This window comes from Cinclus cinclus, chromosome 5 (assembly GCF_963662255.1).
Source record: "Cinclus cinclus chromosome 5, bCinCin1.1, whole genome shotgun sequence".
Lineage (NCBI taxonomy): Eukaryota > Metazoa > Chordata > Aves > Passeriformes > Cinclidae > Cinclus > Cinclus cinclus.
In genome coordinates, this window is record NC_085050.1 from 15,323,508 (window position 1) to 15,343,685 (window position 20,178).

The following is a 20,178-nucleotide window of genomic DNA, read 5'->3' on the forward strand; positions in this document are numbered from 1 at the left end:
AGGTTTCTCTCCATCTCAGGGTAGCCAAGAAGCCAGATTAGAGAAATGCATAATTTACACCCTTGTTAACTTAAAATATATCTTTATTTTCTGCAGCATTTTCATTAAAATTTCAACATAGAATTCAGTAATATGAATAGGGTTCATAGATAATAGCAGACCAAAAGAACAGCTGGGGGGGTATAAGCAAGTTGGAGAAAAACATATTTTCAATGGCTGAAAGAAGATAATATCTTCTTTCTGGAATGCTGTGCCAGGGAGAAGGGATTGCAGAAGGTAAAGTTCTTGCATCTACAGAAATCAAATACTGAACAAAGACAAAAAGAGCTGCAAAGATGGGCACAGCAGCTATTTCTGGACTGACACAGAATCTATGCATGAAAAAGTTAAGCTGGGCTTTCACGTCACATCTATCCAAGGCAAAATATTGTTCTGCACAGATAACTAGGTGTAGGTGTAACAAACCTTGCAATCAAATTAATTAACACTGGTGGAACACTGAACTAACAAATCTCTGCTCTTCCCAGGGCATAAGTAAGTTTAACATCTTTACATGCTGTGCCTGCAGATATAGGGACATTTAAAGCCAGCTCGAGTACAGTGCTATGTAAGTGTTGCCTGATGTGAAGCAAAGTAAACATAACCCAGTGACTTAAAATCCCATTTTGAACCATATCTATTTTTCCCTATAAATGAAAGAATCTCAGAGCTGACAGTTCAGGGAAAACATTGAGAACAGCAAAGGGAAGAAAACTGCTTTTGTCAGTATAGAGATGAGTGCTGTAAAATAAGGTAATATGAATGAAAGACATAAAACTATTTTGTGAAGCTTCATAAAGCTTCAGTTTTGGGCCATGAAAGTAAATGAGCAACTTTGTTTTCTGCGACAAAAAAAAAAAAAGTAAGTTCACAACCCTTACAATCTCTTGGACAAAATTGTATATTAAAAGTTAAAACAAAAGGGGAGGCAAATAAAAGTAATTTTTTAAACAAAAATCTTCTACCATTTACACAAACACTGATTGACAGGCCTGCTCTCAACATTTGCATTGGCTGTAGAATTGAACTGTTCAGGTAAGAGCAGAGGACAGAGAGAGCCAGCTGGGAAGCAGGTTATGATACGAAAGGAAAAGTTTAAAGCAACCACAGGAAAAAAAGCCCCCAAAGGAATTTGGGAACTGCACTCAAGATTAGTTCCCAGCAACCTCCCACAACATTCTCGAGGGGCTTTGAAGAAGGAACCTGGGGCAAAACAGCATGCTTCTTCGTGTCTCTGATGGCTTAACACAAGTTCTGGATAGCCCCTGAGAAGAAGGAGGGAAACGGACTGGGAATTGCCATAACCCAGAGAAAAATGAGGCCATGGACAGGAAAAGGGTTTTTTTGCCTTTCCACACATGCACACATACAAGGTGGTTTTTTGGTTTTTGTTGTTTTTTTTTTTTTTTTTTTTTTAATTTGTTTGTTCCAAGAGACAAGAATTTAGTTGCCAGAAGAGGGAAACCATTGCCCAAAGGAAAAAAAAAAAAATGGTGGCTACAACCCATGTCAGAGATGCAAGCAAAGCTCTCACAGGCTGAAGCAAGACAAAGGCAGTCAATTTTGACCTGAACCCTGCAGCAAAGGCAAGAGGTCAGCATCTTTCATCGCTTTCAACTTTATAAACAGCTTCTTAAAGGATGCCTTCTTCTCTTTTCCTGAGTCTTATCTAGGTTCCCTCCATTACTGTGCCTGCAAGAGTAAGAACAATTTGTCTTTTCTCTTTCCTCTCTGCCAGTTCCAGTGTGTTTAATGCCCTCTCTGTCCTAAAGAGCATACACACTAGGCAAGGAGGCAGATGTCTTGCTGCAGACAGCACAGATGAAGAAAAGGGCACTTTATTTTCACTGCTTTCAGTACTCCAAGCTTGGTACTGCAACCACGTGCTATGCTCACCTAACAGGAGCCACAGCCCCTTGTCAGCAACTTCACCAGCTTGGAATAGAGGTACTGGGTGTCATTATAGTTTTTGGGAGAATGCCAAGAGCATCCATAAGAGAACAGCAGAGCTAGAGCATGGCTTGGGCAAGCAAAACAGAGACCGGTAAGGGGAGCGGGCTTTGTTCTCAATTCCTGAACATGGTTTTGGACACAAAGTTCCCAGCTAGGAGAAGAGAGATACTCTTAACATGCAACCTCCACTCTGCAGCCACCACAAGCAGTGCTGGAAGTGTCCCCAAGCAGGGACTTGGACAGCCCACAGGCCCCAAGAGTGCTCTCAAAGCCTTCTCAGAAGGCAATGGAAGTCTCAAACCAGAACATTCACCAGCAAGCTCTTCAGAGTTTCACTGAGTTGGAATACTGCTCATGTCAAAAAGCATCACTAATGCTGTAGTTCAGTATTACATAAATATTAACTAGCAAAGGAAAGGAAATATGAATTAACAGCAAAGAGCCTTAAATGTGGAGCTTCAATTCCAGATGCTGAGAATAAACCAAAAGCAACAACAATTTGTGCAGAGGTCAGAATTTAAAACCAGAGGGAAAATTCTGTGTACTAGCCACTTTTAAAAGCATGACTACAGTAACTTCATCTTTCAGTCATTCTTATCAGCACAAATCACAGTATTACCCCATGCCAAACTGTCCCAGTTACAAATACAACCATTATCAAGCATTTGTGACAACAGGAGTATTTTACACGTTGACAAATACTTTGATATGCAGTACTGTTTTCCAGAATCAGCAGTGCCTCTGATCTAACTGGACATTAATTGCTTTTTTACTGATTTATCTGTGCCTTCTGGACTGACAACACAACTAGCAAATCTGATATCTGACAAGTTGACTCAACCTAATCAGGACAGATCAGCTGTTACCAACATTGCTATAGGCTGTAATTTGAGGACCTTTAGAGAGTTATCACTTGCTTTGAAAGGCAAGAAACTGTAATTCTGTCAACACTAATCCCAGAAAAATGCATTCAAAGTGGTTGTTATTTTTCTCCAGAAGAAGGTAACACTTGTCAAATAAATACCTGAGATAATTGATAATAAGAATTAGAAGTATGTGAATGATATACTGACAATCAGTCACTCTCATGAAAAAGAAGAATCTCACAAGATTCAGAACATTAAGTAGAGAGCATAATTTGTCACCATGAAGCAGGGGTCACTCTGAACAGAGTCAAACAATTGGCAATGCAGTTTTTCAATGTTTACTTCTCTCTCTGTTGCTTAGTGCTAAAGCTGAGCGAATTATTCACTTCAAACAATTTGTCTGATGAATTTTGTCCCTTTTTGCTGCTCAGCGTATACAAGCAATGGATTCCAATGCCGTCAGATTTATTCACTGCTTCACTTTTATTCAAGCTTTCATTTAGTGCTTGATTGAGAGTATTCTAGACTTCCACTGCTGCTCAGACAGCATCCAAGGCCAGTCCTTAATGTGTGCAAGCAGCATAGATCCACACAGTTGATGGAATAATACTTATCTGTATCAGCAAGGATATAGATTTTAATTTGTTGTTTTACCGATCCTTCTTTAATTCTGGAAGCCTTTCCAGCAAAAATACTTATATTTGCTCCAAAGTTTCCTTTCTGTGAACAGTTTTGCCCACAAGACACAGCACTTGAAATTTGCAGAAGAAAAATTACCAAAGAGTGCAAGCACAGCCACATTAATTAAAAAAAAATCTCCAAATATTATATTTTATTATTTGCTTCACTCCATGAGGAAATAATTTATTTTCATGTGATAAAACTCAGATGAACTTTATAAAAATGGATTCCCAATTCGTGGAACTGTTTAATGCAACTTAATAGTTGCTGAATATGCACAAGTGACTTTGTCATTGCCAGGGCTGCATCTGTCTTGTACAGATAAAACTGTTTTTAGAAACTCATACTTAACATTAGAACAAAAATACATTTCTTACTGTATCGCTTTGGTCCATCTTCCAAACAAAATGAAAGTGTTAAGGTTGCATCATCTTCAAAAAATTCAGTTGCAAAGGCATCCCACCAGAGGTTGTCACTATCCTAGGAAGCAACAGATCATTCACTTAACAGAAGGCAAATGAAAATATGTTCATCTGTTGTAAAAGAAATTCAGCAGGATCACACCTAGTTTGGCTTCTTCACCTATGGTTTTGGGTGCAGATGTCTATATGACATTTCAAACTAATTTTCCTAGAATAAAGTTCTATTTCTAATTTAGGAAGAAACCTGAAGTGTTTAATTTACAGTATAATAAACTGTCTTTCATTTTATCCAGCAGACTAAATATGCAAAAACTTTCTTTTCCATAATGGAAAACTTTTTTTTTCTAAGTGCTAGATATGTTTTTATAAACCAGTTGCAAATAAAGCAATTATGAGTTTTTCCTCCTTTTCTGAGCTTGGTCCTAGTAATGAAAAATCCCTCAGTACTTAATTCTAGAACGCTACATAACCTTATCATCAGCACGAGATTACAAGAAAGTTATTTAGAAACTAAATATAATGGCCATTCTACTCCAATGCATTTAAGATAGATACAATGCTACTTCAGGTTGATCAAATACCAGCTAGTTAATTAAATGTAATTGTTGTGAGAAATCTTTACTTGTAAGTGTGATAAAAGAAGTAAAAAAAAATGTGTTAAGATGACTTGTGCATACTTAGACTAACAGTAATACACATAGCTGGAACATGGCAATTATTAAAATAGTGAGCAATGTAGAGCATATACCAACACAGTACTACAGGTAGTTCCTTGGCTAACAATTGAACCAGGCATTTTCAGACTGAAATGATCAACAACAGGCACCATATCTCAGTGTCTAACACCTGAACAAGTGGTCTAACTTTCAAGGGTTTTCACAGAAGTTGGGCAACACAAAACCCACCAAATGTTTCATTCAAAAGCTGTGGATATATTTAATAGCTGGATTAGAAAGTTTTGGTTCAGCCTCTTCTGCTCCTTTGAGGCCCTGAGACTTAAATCAATTGTAGCACACAAGGTCAGTAACAAAACTGGAAAACCACTTCTGAAGATGCCCCGGCTGCATGCTGAGAATGCAGAACTTCTCAGAGCCACTCTATCCCACTCACAGCACCTTCCTTTCCAGTGCAAGGCCAGGTTCACTCATCACACTGAGGCCTGAGCACCTCTTAATGCCCTGAGCAATGTAGATCTAAGCCAAAAAACGTTTTTGCTTCACAGGAAAAAAAAATCCTGAGATAAAATGTAAATTTAACGGAAAATATGCATCCATTATATTCATTATGTACACATGCAGAGAAATCTGGAGATTTTAGTTCTGCTGCTGTGTTTCCTGATGATGTTACTTTTGGATTTCACTCCAAAATGTTAAGCAAGGTATACTTCCTGCCTCTCAATTTCACTTTGATTTTTTGTCAAGCATCCAATGGAGAAATGGTAAGGACAGGTTTAACAATCTGGTTCCTACAAGAGACCCTAGAGAGACTTCTTGTCTGAGTCAGAGGTTGTAATACACTTTCCCTGCCAAGGCTCATCCCACCTGGCAGTGACAGGACCATACAGCCCTGCCATTCAGTCACACAAAGAGGTATCAAAGCTGTCCCCACATCTCAGAAATCTGCTGCCACAAAGAGCTGTTGTTCTCTGCTGGTGTAAACCCAATGAGTGTTCCCATGTGCAAACACTGCTGTGTTGAATAGCCAAGCAGCCACAACAGTAAGCATGAAAGACACAGTGGTGAGCACAGAACACGTACCCAGGTGCTCAGCACACCTCTGCACGGGGCCCTGCTCTCAGCACAGCCTGGGGGCTGCACCACAAACCCATGCCAGAATGTACTGTCCAACAAAGACCTGTGAGCTACCACTCTGCCATCTAACTAAAGGCAGGCTCAGTGCCATTTAACCTTTTGGACATACTTGTCACGGGGAAGAGAGAGTGGAGGGAAGAATTTCAGCAGTGCCGCACACCACATTTGCAGCTCTTGTTAATGCGGTACTTAAGTACCACTGGAGCTACTCTTGCAGCATCCAATGACATGGGAACAAAAAGGAGAGCATTGCATAGCCAGGATGTAACTGCACATGGGAAAGATAGAGAAGAGCAGGGAAAGTGCAGGGCCTCACCTGAAAACCACACATATCTGCACTCATGCTGGCTCCCAAGGAGTCTTGAAAGCAAGGAAAATGTGGAAATGGAATTACTGTGGATTCCCTCCCTGGTTAGATAAAACATCCAGACACTCTCACAGTTTGAACACAGTCCAAGACAATTATCTTAAGCTTTTGCATATTTTAGGTGAGGAAGAAGGAAAAATATAATATGCAACACGCCACCTCCCAAAAGAGATCCTGACCTTAAAAAAGAGTCTATAAATCCTGTCAACCTTGGAAATGCTCTGCTGATTAATTTTCTGCCCCACCCTTGTCACAGGTGGGCCCATCTACTCTCAAAGCCAAATGTGAACAAAACCAAATGAGGTGTCCTCAGCCAAACCAAAATAGGATCCAGTTATTAAAAAAAAAAAAAAAAATAATTTGCAGAAAGGAAATGGTGAAGGCAAGGCTGCCCTCAGGCATCTTTAACTCATGCTTTGACAGGTTACGGGGGATTTTGCCAGAGTAATTATTTTTCTATTCAACAATAATGAGAAATTACCATGGCAACCTCCCTTTCACGTAGTGCACTCACATGCTCAAACATTGAAATAATGGCCTAAACATAACCAAAAAAAATTAATTCTCTAAAAAATATTTCATATTAAAATAAACTTAAGGAATAGGTCACAGGAGAGAAAAGGGCAGAGACAACCAGCAAGTTGGGTCAGAAGTGAAGATGCCATGCTACTGTGGCCAAGTACCCAAGCAGAAAAACGACTTCTTCCACAACTGTCATTGTTCTCTCTGATCCCCTCCACCCCTGGTATTATTTGTAATTTGAACCATGGCTCAGCTCTGAATAGGGTCTCCAAGTAAATGGAATCCTACCGTTTCAATATTTTTTCCTGACTCTGATTTCTTTGGCAAAGGTAATCAGATTTTAACTACAATGATGTTCTTTTTCCCCCTCCATCTAAAAGTCCCATATGTTCACTGTGTGATCTGAGAGTCATGCTGGCTTCTCCTTTACACCTTACACACTTACATGATTAAGAGTCTGCAAGCTAAATGAGGCTTTTCCACTTGCCTGTGATAAAGCTTGCAACTGGAATATCAGGCCAACTGAGACTATGGCATTTTCTCCAAATTATTTTATTTTTGTTTAATGATTTGGAAGGCAGAATGGACTGATGTAAAAAGTCAGTACATGAAATCACACTTGAAAGGATGTAGATACCTTGAAGGACAGAACTGGAATTCAAAATGATTTTGACAAATTGGAGAAATTATCTGAATGAAGATGAAATTCAATAAAGTGAAGCAACAAAAGTACAAAAACAAAATGGGTAATACTGGCTAACCAGTACTGTAGAAAATGGTCCAGATCATAAAGCAAGTATGTCAGCAATCAATTGCTCTTTGAAGTAAGGGAAATGTCTTAGATACAATACCCTTCCACTCCAGCAAACACATCTCTGGAAAGACTTCAACTGGAATAGTCTATCCACTTTTGGAGTACTACGACCAAGTCCAGGCCACCCCCTCTTAAAGGTATTAGGTGAGAACCACAGGAATCAATGAGTTTAAAGACACATGCAAACAAACCAACCTACCCTAAAAAATTCAAAGAAAGAAAGGTAGAAGATCTAGCTGTGTTTTATATAAGACAGAAGAAGCTCACAGGGAACATGATGACAGACCTCGACTATATGAAAAGGTTGCTGTAAAGAAGAGTGAACACCTGTCCCTGGTGGCTAACACAGACAGAAGAAGTAATGATTGGTTCAGTTTGCTGCCTTTGCAGGTCAAGTGGTTTAATGCCCTGTTACAGATTTCTAGGCTAGTGTTTTGCAGAGGGGAAAGCGCTGCAGAGCACGACTGCTGTGTTCCCAAGGGGAGTGGATACAGGGATCCTGCTTGCCATGAGTCTCTGCCTGAGCCACCCCTGTACAGCAGCTCCACAGCTCATGACCAGTGAGAATCTGAATTTGGTTCTTCCCTCACGTTGCTTTTGGCTGCACATGTGCAACAGGTGTAAATAGTATATTCAAACAGAGTTATGGAAACAAATAAAAAGATTCTGAATACACACAGGAAACATCTGTTCTGAAGTCAGACTTCTTTTTTTAAAATCACTTTTTAGGGAAAGCCTGAATTTTAAACATCAATCTTGGAATTGGACAAGGTAAAAATAAAGAAAGAGAGCACTTGGGAGCTTACATTCTTCTTCTGGCATCTGCAATCCTCCCCTACTGACACTTACTATTTTCAGAACTCTATGCATCTACATTCCTGTTGGCAACATATATGTGTCGCATATTCTTTTAAGTTAATGTTGCACAAGGAACTGCTGTCTCCCTAAGGAAAGAATGGCATTCCTTCCCTCCTCCTGTTCCAAGCAAATTAAACTACATTTGAGATTTCAAAATGCAGTTCAAGATAAGATTTTGCCATTAAATACACCTGGGAAAACTTCACAGCCACTACAAATTACAAAACTCACAAGTACCAAAAAAAAGTTTATACTCAAAGCATACTGCCAAACCATGAAAAAATAAAGTATCCAAATACAAGAAACCAGTTATTTTCCTCATTGGTTTTAAAGTAGACCAATCTTGTCTCTACCTAACATATTTAAGATTTTGAAACAAATTGCACATGAGTAATAAATTATTAGGAATCTATATATCTTAATTTTGTAGATTTGGAAGTTTGAGTACCCATCTGTACTGTAGATGTGGTCCTGCAAAGCACAAAGGTTTTATAATCTGCCATAGGTTTTTTTCTATTTGTATACATTCAGTATGGACTACAGATAATGAGCCTACATTGGTTTTCCTGGAACAGTAGGAACAGAGTCAGAGAGGAATGCTCACATATATATGGGGGGGGGGGGGAGGGGGGGGGAAATGCATACATGGCTGTTTGTTATACAAAAAAATGCACACCTTTCTTATTTTCCCAGTATCCTTGCTAGGAATAATATGTGGTGCCCTACAGTTAGTAAGAGTACCTGAAAAAGAGGATCAATCTGGTTACTCAGGGCTGGTTTTTAAGAACCACTTCCATTGCTTTTCTGTTTGTTATTCTATCTCATTTATTTCATTTCAAACACAAAGCATATTTTACACTGAATTAAATATACCTTTAATCTTGCACCACGTGGTATCCATCTCCCTTTCCCTGCTAGGAATGCCTGACTCTATTCCTTCCATTTTTTATTTCACATATATTCATAGTTTTAATGGGGTTTCATTCTTTTATTTCCCTTACTAATGTGGCTGGATTCCATCTCTCAAACAATGTGTAGTAAAACTGGCTGAAAGATTTTAAGACTTGGCTTTGGCCATAAGTAGTTTTCTGTTCCATTATACACTTGCAACTTCTTGCCAAAACTCTGCTCAATGCCTAAAACATATCAGTCTCTTCAGCTCACTTAATAATTAAACTATTGTTTACATTCCACTTAGGAACTTATCTTCTATTGTACAGTAAAGAAACACCAAATTTCTGTTTTATTGAAAAGGCAGAATATAGTCATGCAACAGATCCCCACAGCAATACCTACTCAGAGAGACTGACTGGGGTGCAAAACGGGGGCAACAACTCTGTTTCTCATGTAAATCTGGAGTAGCTTTAAAAATCCAAAGGAATTCCAGGGAAAGGCCCTTAATAGGGAGTTACTCTTACACATTCACTGGACATGCCTAATATATCAAGGATCCTATTTTTATTGGCTATAAATCAGTACACTATCAGGCAACAGAAAATCAAACATTAATTATTTTATTTCAGATACAAGTGGAAGAAATAAAAAATTATAAAAAAGAAAAAAAGAAAAGAGACAGGCTTTGCGAAATACACAAATTGATTTATGCCATTTTCCTTTTGTACTCTGAACCCAGGCATATGAGAATCAGCATCATTTTGGCAAAAACATGTCATGACACTGGCCATACAGCTCAGCTTTGCAGATATACTGCTTTGAGATAGTGTCACTTATATGTCACAAAGAGCAAGTCCACACTGGGAAATGTTACCAGATTAACTGAGATATGCTGACACTGAAATAAGGACAACAAATATTCTTCTTGTGTTCAGGAGGATGGTTGACCCTTTCCACTAATGTATGCCCAAATTAGATACCTTTTGTTAGTGTATTTGTGGGAGATACTCATTAGGCTGGCAAATAGCAAGACAAGTCTACACACAGCTAGAAAAGAACAGTTACTCCACTACAACTAAGCCACCCATTTTTTTCCATCTACACAGATGCTACACGTATAACAATTTGGGTATCCTTCTAAAATTGTGGTGCTTAAAATTACAGAGATTTTTAACTTAAGCTGTCAGGAAAGGATAAGACAGAGGCATACATGGTTCAGACTAATAACAGAATCAGATAAGAATGCCTGGTCTAAAACCTATTATTTGTCAGTCTTTAAATTTTACTGAAGATTGCGGAGAAAAGAGAAATGAATTCTTAAATATCCACTCCGTGCCTGTTTGACTATCCACCTGCAGCAGATAGGAGATTGCAGTTTAATACGTTTCTGTAAGCTGTACAGAGCAGAAGGAGTTAAGCTTATGAAATGTGTCATTTCATTGGCTTCTTTAATTTGAATTCATTATTTCCATTCCTGAAACTTGTGCACAAGAATGGATAGGAGAAAGAAATGGGGGGAAAGAGCAGTGAAGGTGGGCTTAAGCCATACACTCCACTACCAATTCCTTACTGCCAATGTGGCATCATCCTTGAGATGTCACAGCAATATCATCATTGACCAGGAGATGCTCCTTTTTCCTTTTAAAATATATGGGATAAGATTTCACTTGGTCTCCCAGGATAAGACCTATATTCCAGCTGTGAGAACAAAAAGACTGGGCATTAACAACCAAACTGAGCATTTTTTAACAGAAATATACACTTCCACCCACAGCAGAGTATCTGTTAGTACTTGCTATAGATACAGTGCATACTAAATCCATATTCAAAATTGTTTAAAATTTGAGCCCTTTTTTTTCAATAGGCATGAAAATATCTCTGGCTGGCTGGAAACAGTAATAGATTTTCTTTGCAGTATTCTCAATCCATGATCATTGCAGACAAATCACAGACCTGAGTTTTGTGTTTATCAAAAATGAACCACAGTTACATTTCTCTGTTCTGCCAGAGAATACCCCACTGCCTCTGCCTTTGAGAATAGTTTATAGAGATGGAATATTAAGTGTGTCTATTATCTACTGTACCACCGTCAGCCATACAAATGTTCTTATTTTATTCTGACATTTTGACCTGGTTTCTTTTTTACCTTGTTTACTTCCATCTCTATGAGTAAATGGAAGCTGCTATGCCATCTATCTGAATGAAAAGGCAATAACTAGTATTGCCATGAGTGAATATAAAGCATCAAATATTATATGTCACTAGGGCACAGAAAAAAAACCTCATATTCCCAGTAATATTAGTAAATTAGTCTCTCTAGGTCTATCTGTCCTACTGCACCAACTCCCAAGGCTCTAAAATTTAGTGAACACAAATCCCTTTATCATTTATTACAGTGAAAATAAAATTATTACTGACAGCATACTACATTGGAACATGATGAGGACAGTCCTTGACACCTCCATTCCACACTGGACTCTCCCCACCTCTTTGATTACTGAAGCCACACAAAAGCACCATGTATATTGGAAACAAGTATAGAGCTGGGACTTTCAGAGGTCCCTGACTCTGAAGAACCACAATCTAAACTATGATCTAACAGACTGTACTTTCAGAGGTCATAAATGGATCTTCAGCTGTGTTAAAAAACTTATTCTGCTATGTGTTGTTCCTTATTCTTGTGTGAATCTGGTGATCCAGGTAGGAAAGGGAACAGTCTGCAGGAAAGACAAGCCACCCTTCCAGTTAACATTCTGGAGTCTTGCAGAAGTATCAAATAGTGAAAAGGGCTAGTTAATGCAGGCACCAAGAGTTGATTTTATCATAAGAAAAGGTTAGATGGATTGAAAAGACATATAGGTGAGGAGATATATATCTCTATATACACAAAGAAAGCCTGAGAGGGATTTTTTTCAAGGGCATGTATTGATGGGACAAGGGGAAATGGCTCTGAACTGAAAGACAACAGGCTTCAATTAGCTCTGTGAGGGTGGTGAGGCACTGGTACAGGCTGGCCAGAGAAGCTGTGGGCTCCCCATCCCTGGCAGTGTTCAAGGCCAGGTTGGCTGGAGCTCTGAGCAACCTAGTCTAGTGAGAGGTGGCAGGGGATTTGGAGGCAGATGATCTTTAAGGTACCCAGACCACTATGCACAACTCTACCCTACAGGACTTGGAGAAAACTCTTGCTAAGACTCAGCAAGGGAGTTTTAAAGTTAAGGATATGCTTAAATGTTTTGCCGAGCTGAGATCCAGCTATGCTTTTGCTAGTCTGCAAGTCTAATTAACTCATAATTATGACATCCTATTAGGCTTTGCAACCACGTAAGAGCATATCAAAATTATGGACAGCACTAACCAAAGAGCTCTTATTTCTCGGAAAGGTATAGGAAGTGGACAAGATCAAGTATATTGTGTGCCCCTCCTCCTATGGAGGGCAGGAAATCTCATGCACAAAAGCTTAAATTAGCAACAACTAGCCAGAAAAAAAGAAGACAATTAAGAAAGAAGAATTGAAGAAACCACTCTTGCTAAAATTTACAACCATATCTACACTTTAAATTATATACTGCTGCATTTAATTGCTTAATAATATAACTGTGGTTTTGGGTGTCCAGGTATCACTCAAAGAAATTGTAAAAGCACTGTATAATTGCAGAAAGTACAGAGAAGTAAACATTATGGCACCTTACAGAAATTTTGGCAAGAAGCAATGGTAAAGCACAAATATCACTTGTTCTTTATGTAGAGGTAATAGAAAAGCCCCTCTATATATTTGCTACATAATCACTGCATATTCTTTAAGCAAAAAAAAAACCCACTGTGGTAATTAACATATAATTACACAAAAGACAGAGTGACCTGCAACTTATGTCCCTTAAAAGCTCATTCACATTTTTTATTCAAGCCATATCAGAAGCCCCACTCCTGTGATCATTTTAAAAGATTAGTTCTTTAGTATAGCAAAACTACATTCCAAGTTAATTCCTGTGTGCATTCTGTACTTATAAGTACTAGTAGCCACAGTCATTCTTGTCAACTGGTGATGCCACTCTATCTTTGTTAAATGTGTTTCAGAAACTAATTTCTACTTAAGAGAGAGATAAGAAAAAGATAATAGTGTTGAGATATTAAGTTATTGAGTCTATATTTTAGACTCTACTTGTTCTAGTTTTCAACACTACAGCATAGTATCACCTGCAGTGGCCATTTGAGCCACTAATCAGCTGCAGTTATCAGATGCTCAGGTATTTGAAAATAACACAGCTACATTTATTGCTTGTAATTTTTAAATATACAAACACATGCATTCAGACTTAATCAAACATTAAGGCAGAGATTTTCAAATTAAAAGACTTAATTAAAAGCCTTATGCATTCATTTTCCATTAAATTAAGTGGAAATCAGATGTTGGAATATTCTATGCAAGGCTCCAAATCCCAGCATGGAAATGGAACTTGTTACATTTGCTGAATCAAAGCTAAAGGGTGACAACAGGGCTGGGATTCATCTCACCCCAAGACAGTTGTCTAAATTCATGTGAGATAAAAAGCCTCCTGCAGATCTCTGTCTCTTCACTGTCTGTAGAGGGAGCCTAGAGAATGGTTCAGTCTAGCCATGCAACTTTTTTAGGGATAAAGGTAGGTAAGATAAATCCTATTCTATATATCTTCCAAGAATTTAAAAGTCGGGAAGAAAACTGGTTGAGGCTTTGAGAGCTTAGTGAAGGACAAAAATACGTGAAAAGCTGGGTGAAAAAACTGTATCTACTTTGTCTAGATTTTTACAGTCTTGGCAGGAAAACCTATAAATGATGTTCAAGTTTTTTGCTCACAATGCTCAAAGATCTCCAGGCTGCCAAGTTCCTGCTGTTTCATATAAAAAGCTCCAAGCGGCAGACAGAAGTTGGAGAACTGGTTAAAGATTTCTGCCAGTATGAAATACTTTAAATGAAGATGTGATTATTTGCCTGGCTTCCTAACTTTACTCCCCAACTAGCAACAGTTGCAAATAAAGGCCCTCAAGCTCTGGTTTTTTATCTCATACTGTATTTGGATACAAAATTCCTGTACAAAATACAATTAAACTAGAAACATAATTGCTCATATATATCTTCCATATCCTGGGTAATCTGAAATATATGGAAATCCTAGGTCAAGACAACACATATGAAGTAGTGACATTTCTCATGTGTTGTCCTGTCAGATCACTCAGCTTCTCCAATTCTGTGGTGTAGCACTGCCCTCCTCAAGCACATAACACTCACTACTGGGCATGTACAGCCAGGCCTGATTAATGAAGGAACAGTAATCAGCACTTCAGGTTACTTTGACTAAGTGAGGACGAGCTTGGCTCCAGACATTGCATATTCTCAATGTACACAATGGTTTGCAAGTTTTGGTGGTGAGAAGTACAAGGTAGGGCACTTTCTAAACTGATATTTGCATTTACAAATTAAAATTCTGATTCAAATGGAGATGTCTGAATCACCTGCTCACCATGAAAAATCTACTTAGAACCAAAACTTTTACTGTTATTGCTGCTATAATATTGTAGAACAGTATAACAGATCAGTGACAAGGCTTTTACGGCTGCTAAATCAAAGGATATACTGTACTGAAAGAAATATAGAGGGAATGAAGCACAGAGGCTGTGATAACAGAGTGGGTTTGTGTGTTTGTTTTAATTATTAACTTTAAATTTTCACTTCAAAAGAAATGGGAGAATTTATGCATTCCAAGAAGTGCTCCCTTTCAAAACTCGGTCTTCACTGAGCAAAGTAAAGCTTTCTTCTAAATGGCATCTCTTATGTTGTCAACCTCATTTAAAGTAAAAAGGCATCAATAGTAATAATAAAATTGCAGCTTGGTGAACAATTCCTCTAAAGAAGCCAGCTACTACATACTGTAACAAATTAAAAACTCCAAAAGTCTATGCAGGTCCCCAGAGAAATGCTATTTAATAAAGCAAACACTGATATTGAATGTGACAGAATTCCATTTGCTTCAGAATCCCATCCAACTGAGTTTGGCTGCAGCTGAAGCAATTAGAGAAAGCTGTGATTTAATGATTATGCTAAAACCCTAGACAAACAAAGCTCTCACCTACCAAGTGGCCACTTAGCTGTATCACTACCACTAGTATGTATAAAAAATCCTTGCAGGATTTAATTTGCTGTCAGTCAACTGGTAACAAGATGAGCAATTATTTACTAAAAATGTCTATTTACTAGCTACCCTACTGCTTAAACATGAAAAATGTATAAATCTAAATTTAACAAAGTAAGCAAAGAAAAGTGTGAGCTACATATGTCAAGGAAATCACCCACTAAGGTCATCCTTGTAGCTGAGACCAGATATGATCCAGTTGAAAGCTCATAAGAGGTAGTAATTTTTTTTTTTTAAATAGGTCTTTATGTTGTATAAGATAATCTACTGGGGCCTCATCTCTGGGTCTGTAAACATTTAATGAAATTTTAAACATCTTTTCATTACAACAGTAGCTTCCTATTAACTACAACCAATCACTTCAGACTGTGGAGCTGTTAAATCAGTAAAAGTGATTCACTTAAGATTTCTTAGTTTGCCAGAGGTGGTATTTGGCCTTTCCTGGTTTCTAATGCCATCAAAATTTCTCTGTGTAAAGTTGCAGGACATAGAGAAGTATAAAGAAGTAAAAATTTGGAAAACTTGCTCACAGAAAACTTTGAATTTGCTTGGAAACTTGGGTCTTTCTTGGTGTGTTCTTTCCAGCCAACAAGCTACATCATGAAATAATTACTAATGGTCTTTCTGATTTTTCATTTTCACATTAGTCAAAGAGCCAAATAAGTGACACCTTGGACTGCTGATGTATATTTTTACCCTCAGTGCCTTCCAGGTGATGGTATCTCCTGACTAAGAGCAAGAAAAGCTTTTCAAAAAGCAGTTTCCTTCCTCCCCAGCTAAGGAATAAGATCTAGATACATGGTGCACCTACAGCCTAAAAAAACCTACCAGTGTTGATACTAAATGTTTTAAACCAGAAAGAATATGAATCTGTGAGAAAGTTCAAACACACAGAAAACTATTTTAAGAAAGAAAACAGTTTTGCATAACATGGATAAGTTTGCACAATGTTGCTGCAGAGGAGACTGAAATAACTTAAAGGGCTCACAGAAGTGCACCTATCAAGCAGCCAGACCTATTTTCAAAAATATAAATCCTTCTGTATTAACACTAAAATATTCTGTGGGCATACCATTGTTTGCATGTTTTGTTACAGTTGTGCATTTCTAGCTAAAATATACAGTGGTGATGTTCAGAACCTTATTTTTTTTCCTAATTACAATGTGTTCCCCTAGAGTGCCATAAACGCAGAGCATCTACAGTTTCAGAGCTTCCCTAAAAGATTTGTGTTCATACTACCAAAGAGCCTGAGATGGTAGCAATAGCCCTGACAAAGCCAAGAAACTACACAGTCCCATTTCTGGGAATGTGTTAACTGCCAGAGGAGATGTCAGCTGAAAGTGAGAAAGAAAATCAGAAAAGATTCAGTGCTAATGCCTTCTTAGACTAGTAGAACCTTATGTCAAGCTCAGCCCAGAATATATGGATCCACATCAAGCAACTTGTTTTCTACTAGTGCAATGACAACCACTGTGAGATATTATCATATTTCTTTGCACTATGCTGTGTCAGAACGTACAAAATTAGTTGTAGCTGGATCACTCTCTAGGTCCTCAAATAAATATTATATCAAAATAGCATAGATGCTCTTTGGAGGGTGCTGACTATTCTTAAGGTTCTCCTCCTCTAAATGACTTCTTCCCTAATCACTTGTATTTTACACCTGATGTCCCTCTGGCACTCTGAAGGATCACCTCTCTGCTCTAGAACAAAATTACTTTTTTTTTTTTCCCCCTCTCTTGCTTTCTCAGTTCTACTTTCTGAAGCAGAAAGTTTTGTAAAGTGTTTTTCTAAACTGGATGACCTGATAAATGTGCACAGACACATTTTTGTTGATACTCTCATCATCAGTAGTAGTGTCTCCTGGATTAGGTCTTCTGCTTCTTAAAGTCATGTATCAAGTTATCCCTGGTCTGAGGCATTCTAGAATGAATGTGAACTTTTTATAACCTCCACGTGTGAGATTTGAAAGCAGCAAGAAGCCCATCAGTAACTGCCAGGTCAGCACAGAGCCCACCATATATCTCATGACATATCAGCAAGGACAAAAGAATGTGCTGAGATCAAATATGCTTTGTATTAAGCAAGCAGTTCCTTGTTCAGACTCCTGTAAATGTACTTGTTCAGAAAGGATCAACATCTGGCAGGAGTCAGGTCTGGACTGAGTTGCTTCTGACTTGATTCAACCTTCTCCAGTCCAGCTGACAATCACAGGCCTTCACATCCTAAATTCTCTACAGGCTTGCAGAACAAGCACAGAATCAAAGCAGCTTCTCTGTCTCTCCCTGCAAATACTCAGGCACCTTGATCTGAAGGGACCACAAGCAGGATTACACTGTCAGTACTCTCCTCATTCCTCTGCCAATATTCCAAGCACTCATTAGAATCAGTCAAAGAGGTGACACCAAACTGCCCAGGGCACATGGCCTAGAAACTGCAGAGATTCTGAATATTTTCAGCTGTCTTATGTAGTATGCAGCAGATGAAAGATCCTACGGGTTGTGAGCTGACACACATCGATGATACAGACATAGATATAGATATAGATGATATAGATATAGATATAGATATAGATATAGATATAGATATAGATATAGATATAGATATAGATATAGATATAGATATAGATATAGATGATATAGATATAGATATAGATATAGATATAGATATAGATATAGATATAGATGATATAGATATAGATATAGATATAGATAGATATAGAGATAGATATAGATAGATATAGATAGATATAGATAGATATAGATATAGATAGATATATAACAGCTGAATCCAGTGGTCAAGATGGGACATGCAAAGAGAAGTGCAATCTACACTGGACATGATGAGTCTCACAAAAGAATGTCCTAGGGAATAATCTAACCTATCAGACCATCAGCAGCAGTGCCTTGCAAATATAAAAGGAAACATGGTGTTCCACATTGTTCCTATGATAATAAGCACAGCAATCAGGGATAATAAATGTCTCCTTAGGAAATGTAGGGTATAAAGGTGATATAATATGAATTAACCATCGCTCTAAGAATTTATTTTTTCTACTTGAAAATATCTATTTGCACTCCTAGAAAATGTGCATTTGCCAGGTATACGTCATAGATTTAATCAAGTAATCCTTTTTGTACTTCCAAGGTATCCATGTTTTGGATTTCAAGAGAGAAAAACTCAAAAGTAACTTAAACCTATGGTAAAGTAGAGAGAAACAAGCTACAGATTTTTTTCCACTTTGATTACTACTATCATAAATAACTCTAAGGAAATTACTACACATTGTGTTTCACTATAAAAATGAAAATATTTTTTTCCATCCAGATAATGATCAAAATAATCCTGGATACCTTCCTGATTTACAGGGTGTACCTGAAGTGAGATGCAGCAGTGTCTGTTCTGCATGGTGTAGTACTTGGAGCACACAGACTGAATTGTAGGTCTTTGAAATTGTCAGTCTTTAGTCTAATCTGGTTTCATGATACAGGCACAAAATAACTCTATTCTTCTGCTGTAGATTTTGCACTCTGTGTCTTATCCTATCAAAAAACTAATTTGAAATCAAAGCTCTCAGGTCCTCTAGATAAACAATAAAGTGTGTTTTTTGAAGAACAGGAGTCTACCCTAATGGTAGCCATGGTTGCAGAGAAAAGTTAGAGTGGCATGAAATGTATTTTAACATGATCAATGGAAAAAAGTGAATTCCAAACTCTTTTCTTCTTCAATAGGATGACATTTCAGCTAATGGCATGATCCTTCAGAGCCTGGCTCTGCTTTGGGTAGAAGCACAGAATGGTTTACATGTTTTAATTGTGTATGTTCATTCTCATGGCCATCAACATCAACTAACTGGAAGCTCACCTGGAGACAGGGTGTTAAACAGAGTATAAATTTCTCACACAGAGAAGAAACCATGATCATCATTGATATTCCCTTATCTCATTCAGCTTCTTTGATTTGAATGATGGTATCAAAAGGAAGTGACCTGAACATATTAAAGATGAGGCAAGTTTCATTATTCCCTGTGGCATATAACTTAAAAATTAACAATTCATTAATATCCAAACAGATCCGCTTAGGGGCGACCTGAACAGAATTCAACACTAGATTCACAAGCATCTGAGAGTGCTGCCTATGTGTTTTTTAAGAAGCCCAAAAGCAGCATGTATTCTACATTCATTGCATTCACCTGCAAAAGCAGTATCTCTGCTTTAGTAACTGAATAACAAGATAGAAATTTAATTGTTTTTTTTCCTCCAGTTCTCAAAGTGACTGTATTTTGCACCAGTATAAGAAAAAATCAGTTTATTTTATCTAATTCATGACATACTACCCAGTATGGCAGTTCCCATTTCCTTCATGCTTTAATAGAGAGTCAACAGAGAAGTAATACAAACTGACAGGTTTTTATGACTGACCTCCTGATACCTACTGGTGCATAAACATGTAGTTGTTAGAACTTATCACTAGGGCCAGGGCTATCCCCTCCTGACTAGGAGTCTGCCAAGTTGTAAATAAATAAGCTAGAGTTCCAAAATAATGTGTTCTATTTAGTGGATTCTGCCCCTAAAATATCATGTCCCAGAAAATCTCTGAACAGGAGATCTGAGATTTCAGCATTTCTTGTCTTTAGTTTCCAGACGTTGCACAAAGCTTGGTAGGTAGGAAGGACAACTACTACATGTCTCTCCAGTGCTGAGTAGTGTCCCTGTGGGGTCTACACTGGGACCAGGACTGATAGGATGCTGAGCTTCCACAAAAAAACAAAACAAAAACAAACAAAA

At 37.9% G+C, this 20,178-nt stretch overlaps 1 protein-coding gene across 3 annotated transcripts in view; it reads right to left on the bottom strand.

The window, feature by feature from the left end:
• LDB2 (LIM domain binding 2) overlaps positions 1-20,178 on the bottom strand; it is a 212,071-nt gene that overhangs the window by 136,065 nt on the left and 55,828 nt on the right. For all 3 annotated transcript variants that reach the window (XM_062493404.1, XM_062493403.1, XM_062493405.1), the window contains exon 2: positions 3,917-4,019. In XM_062493404.1, the coding sequence (XP_062349388.1) occupies positions 3,917-4,019 (103 nt within the window). The remainder of the gene's footprint in view (positions 1-3,916; positions 4,020-20,178) is intronic.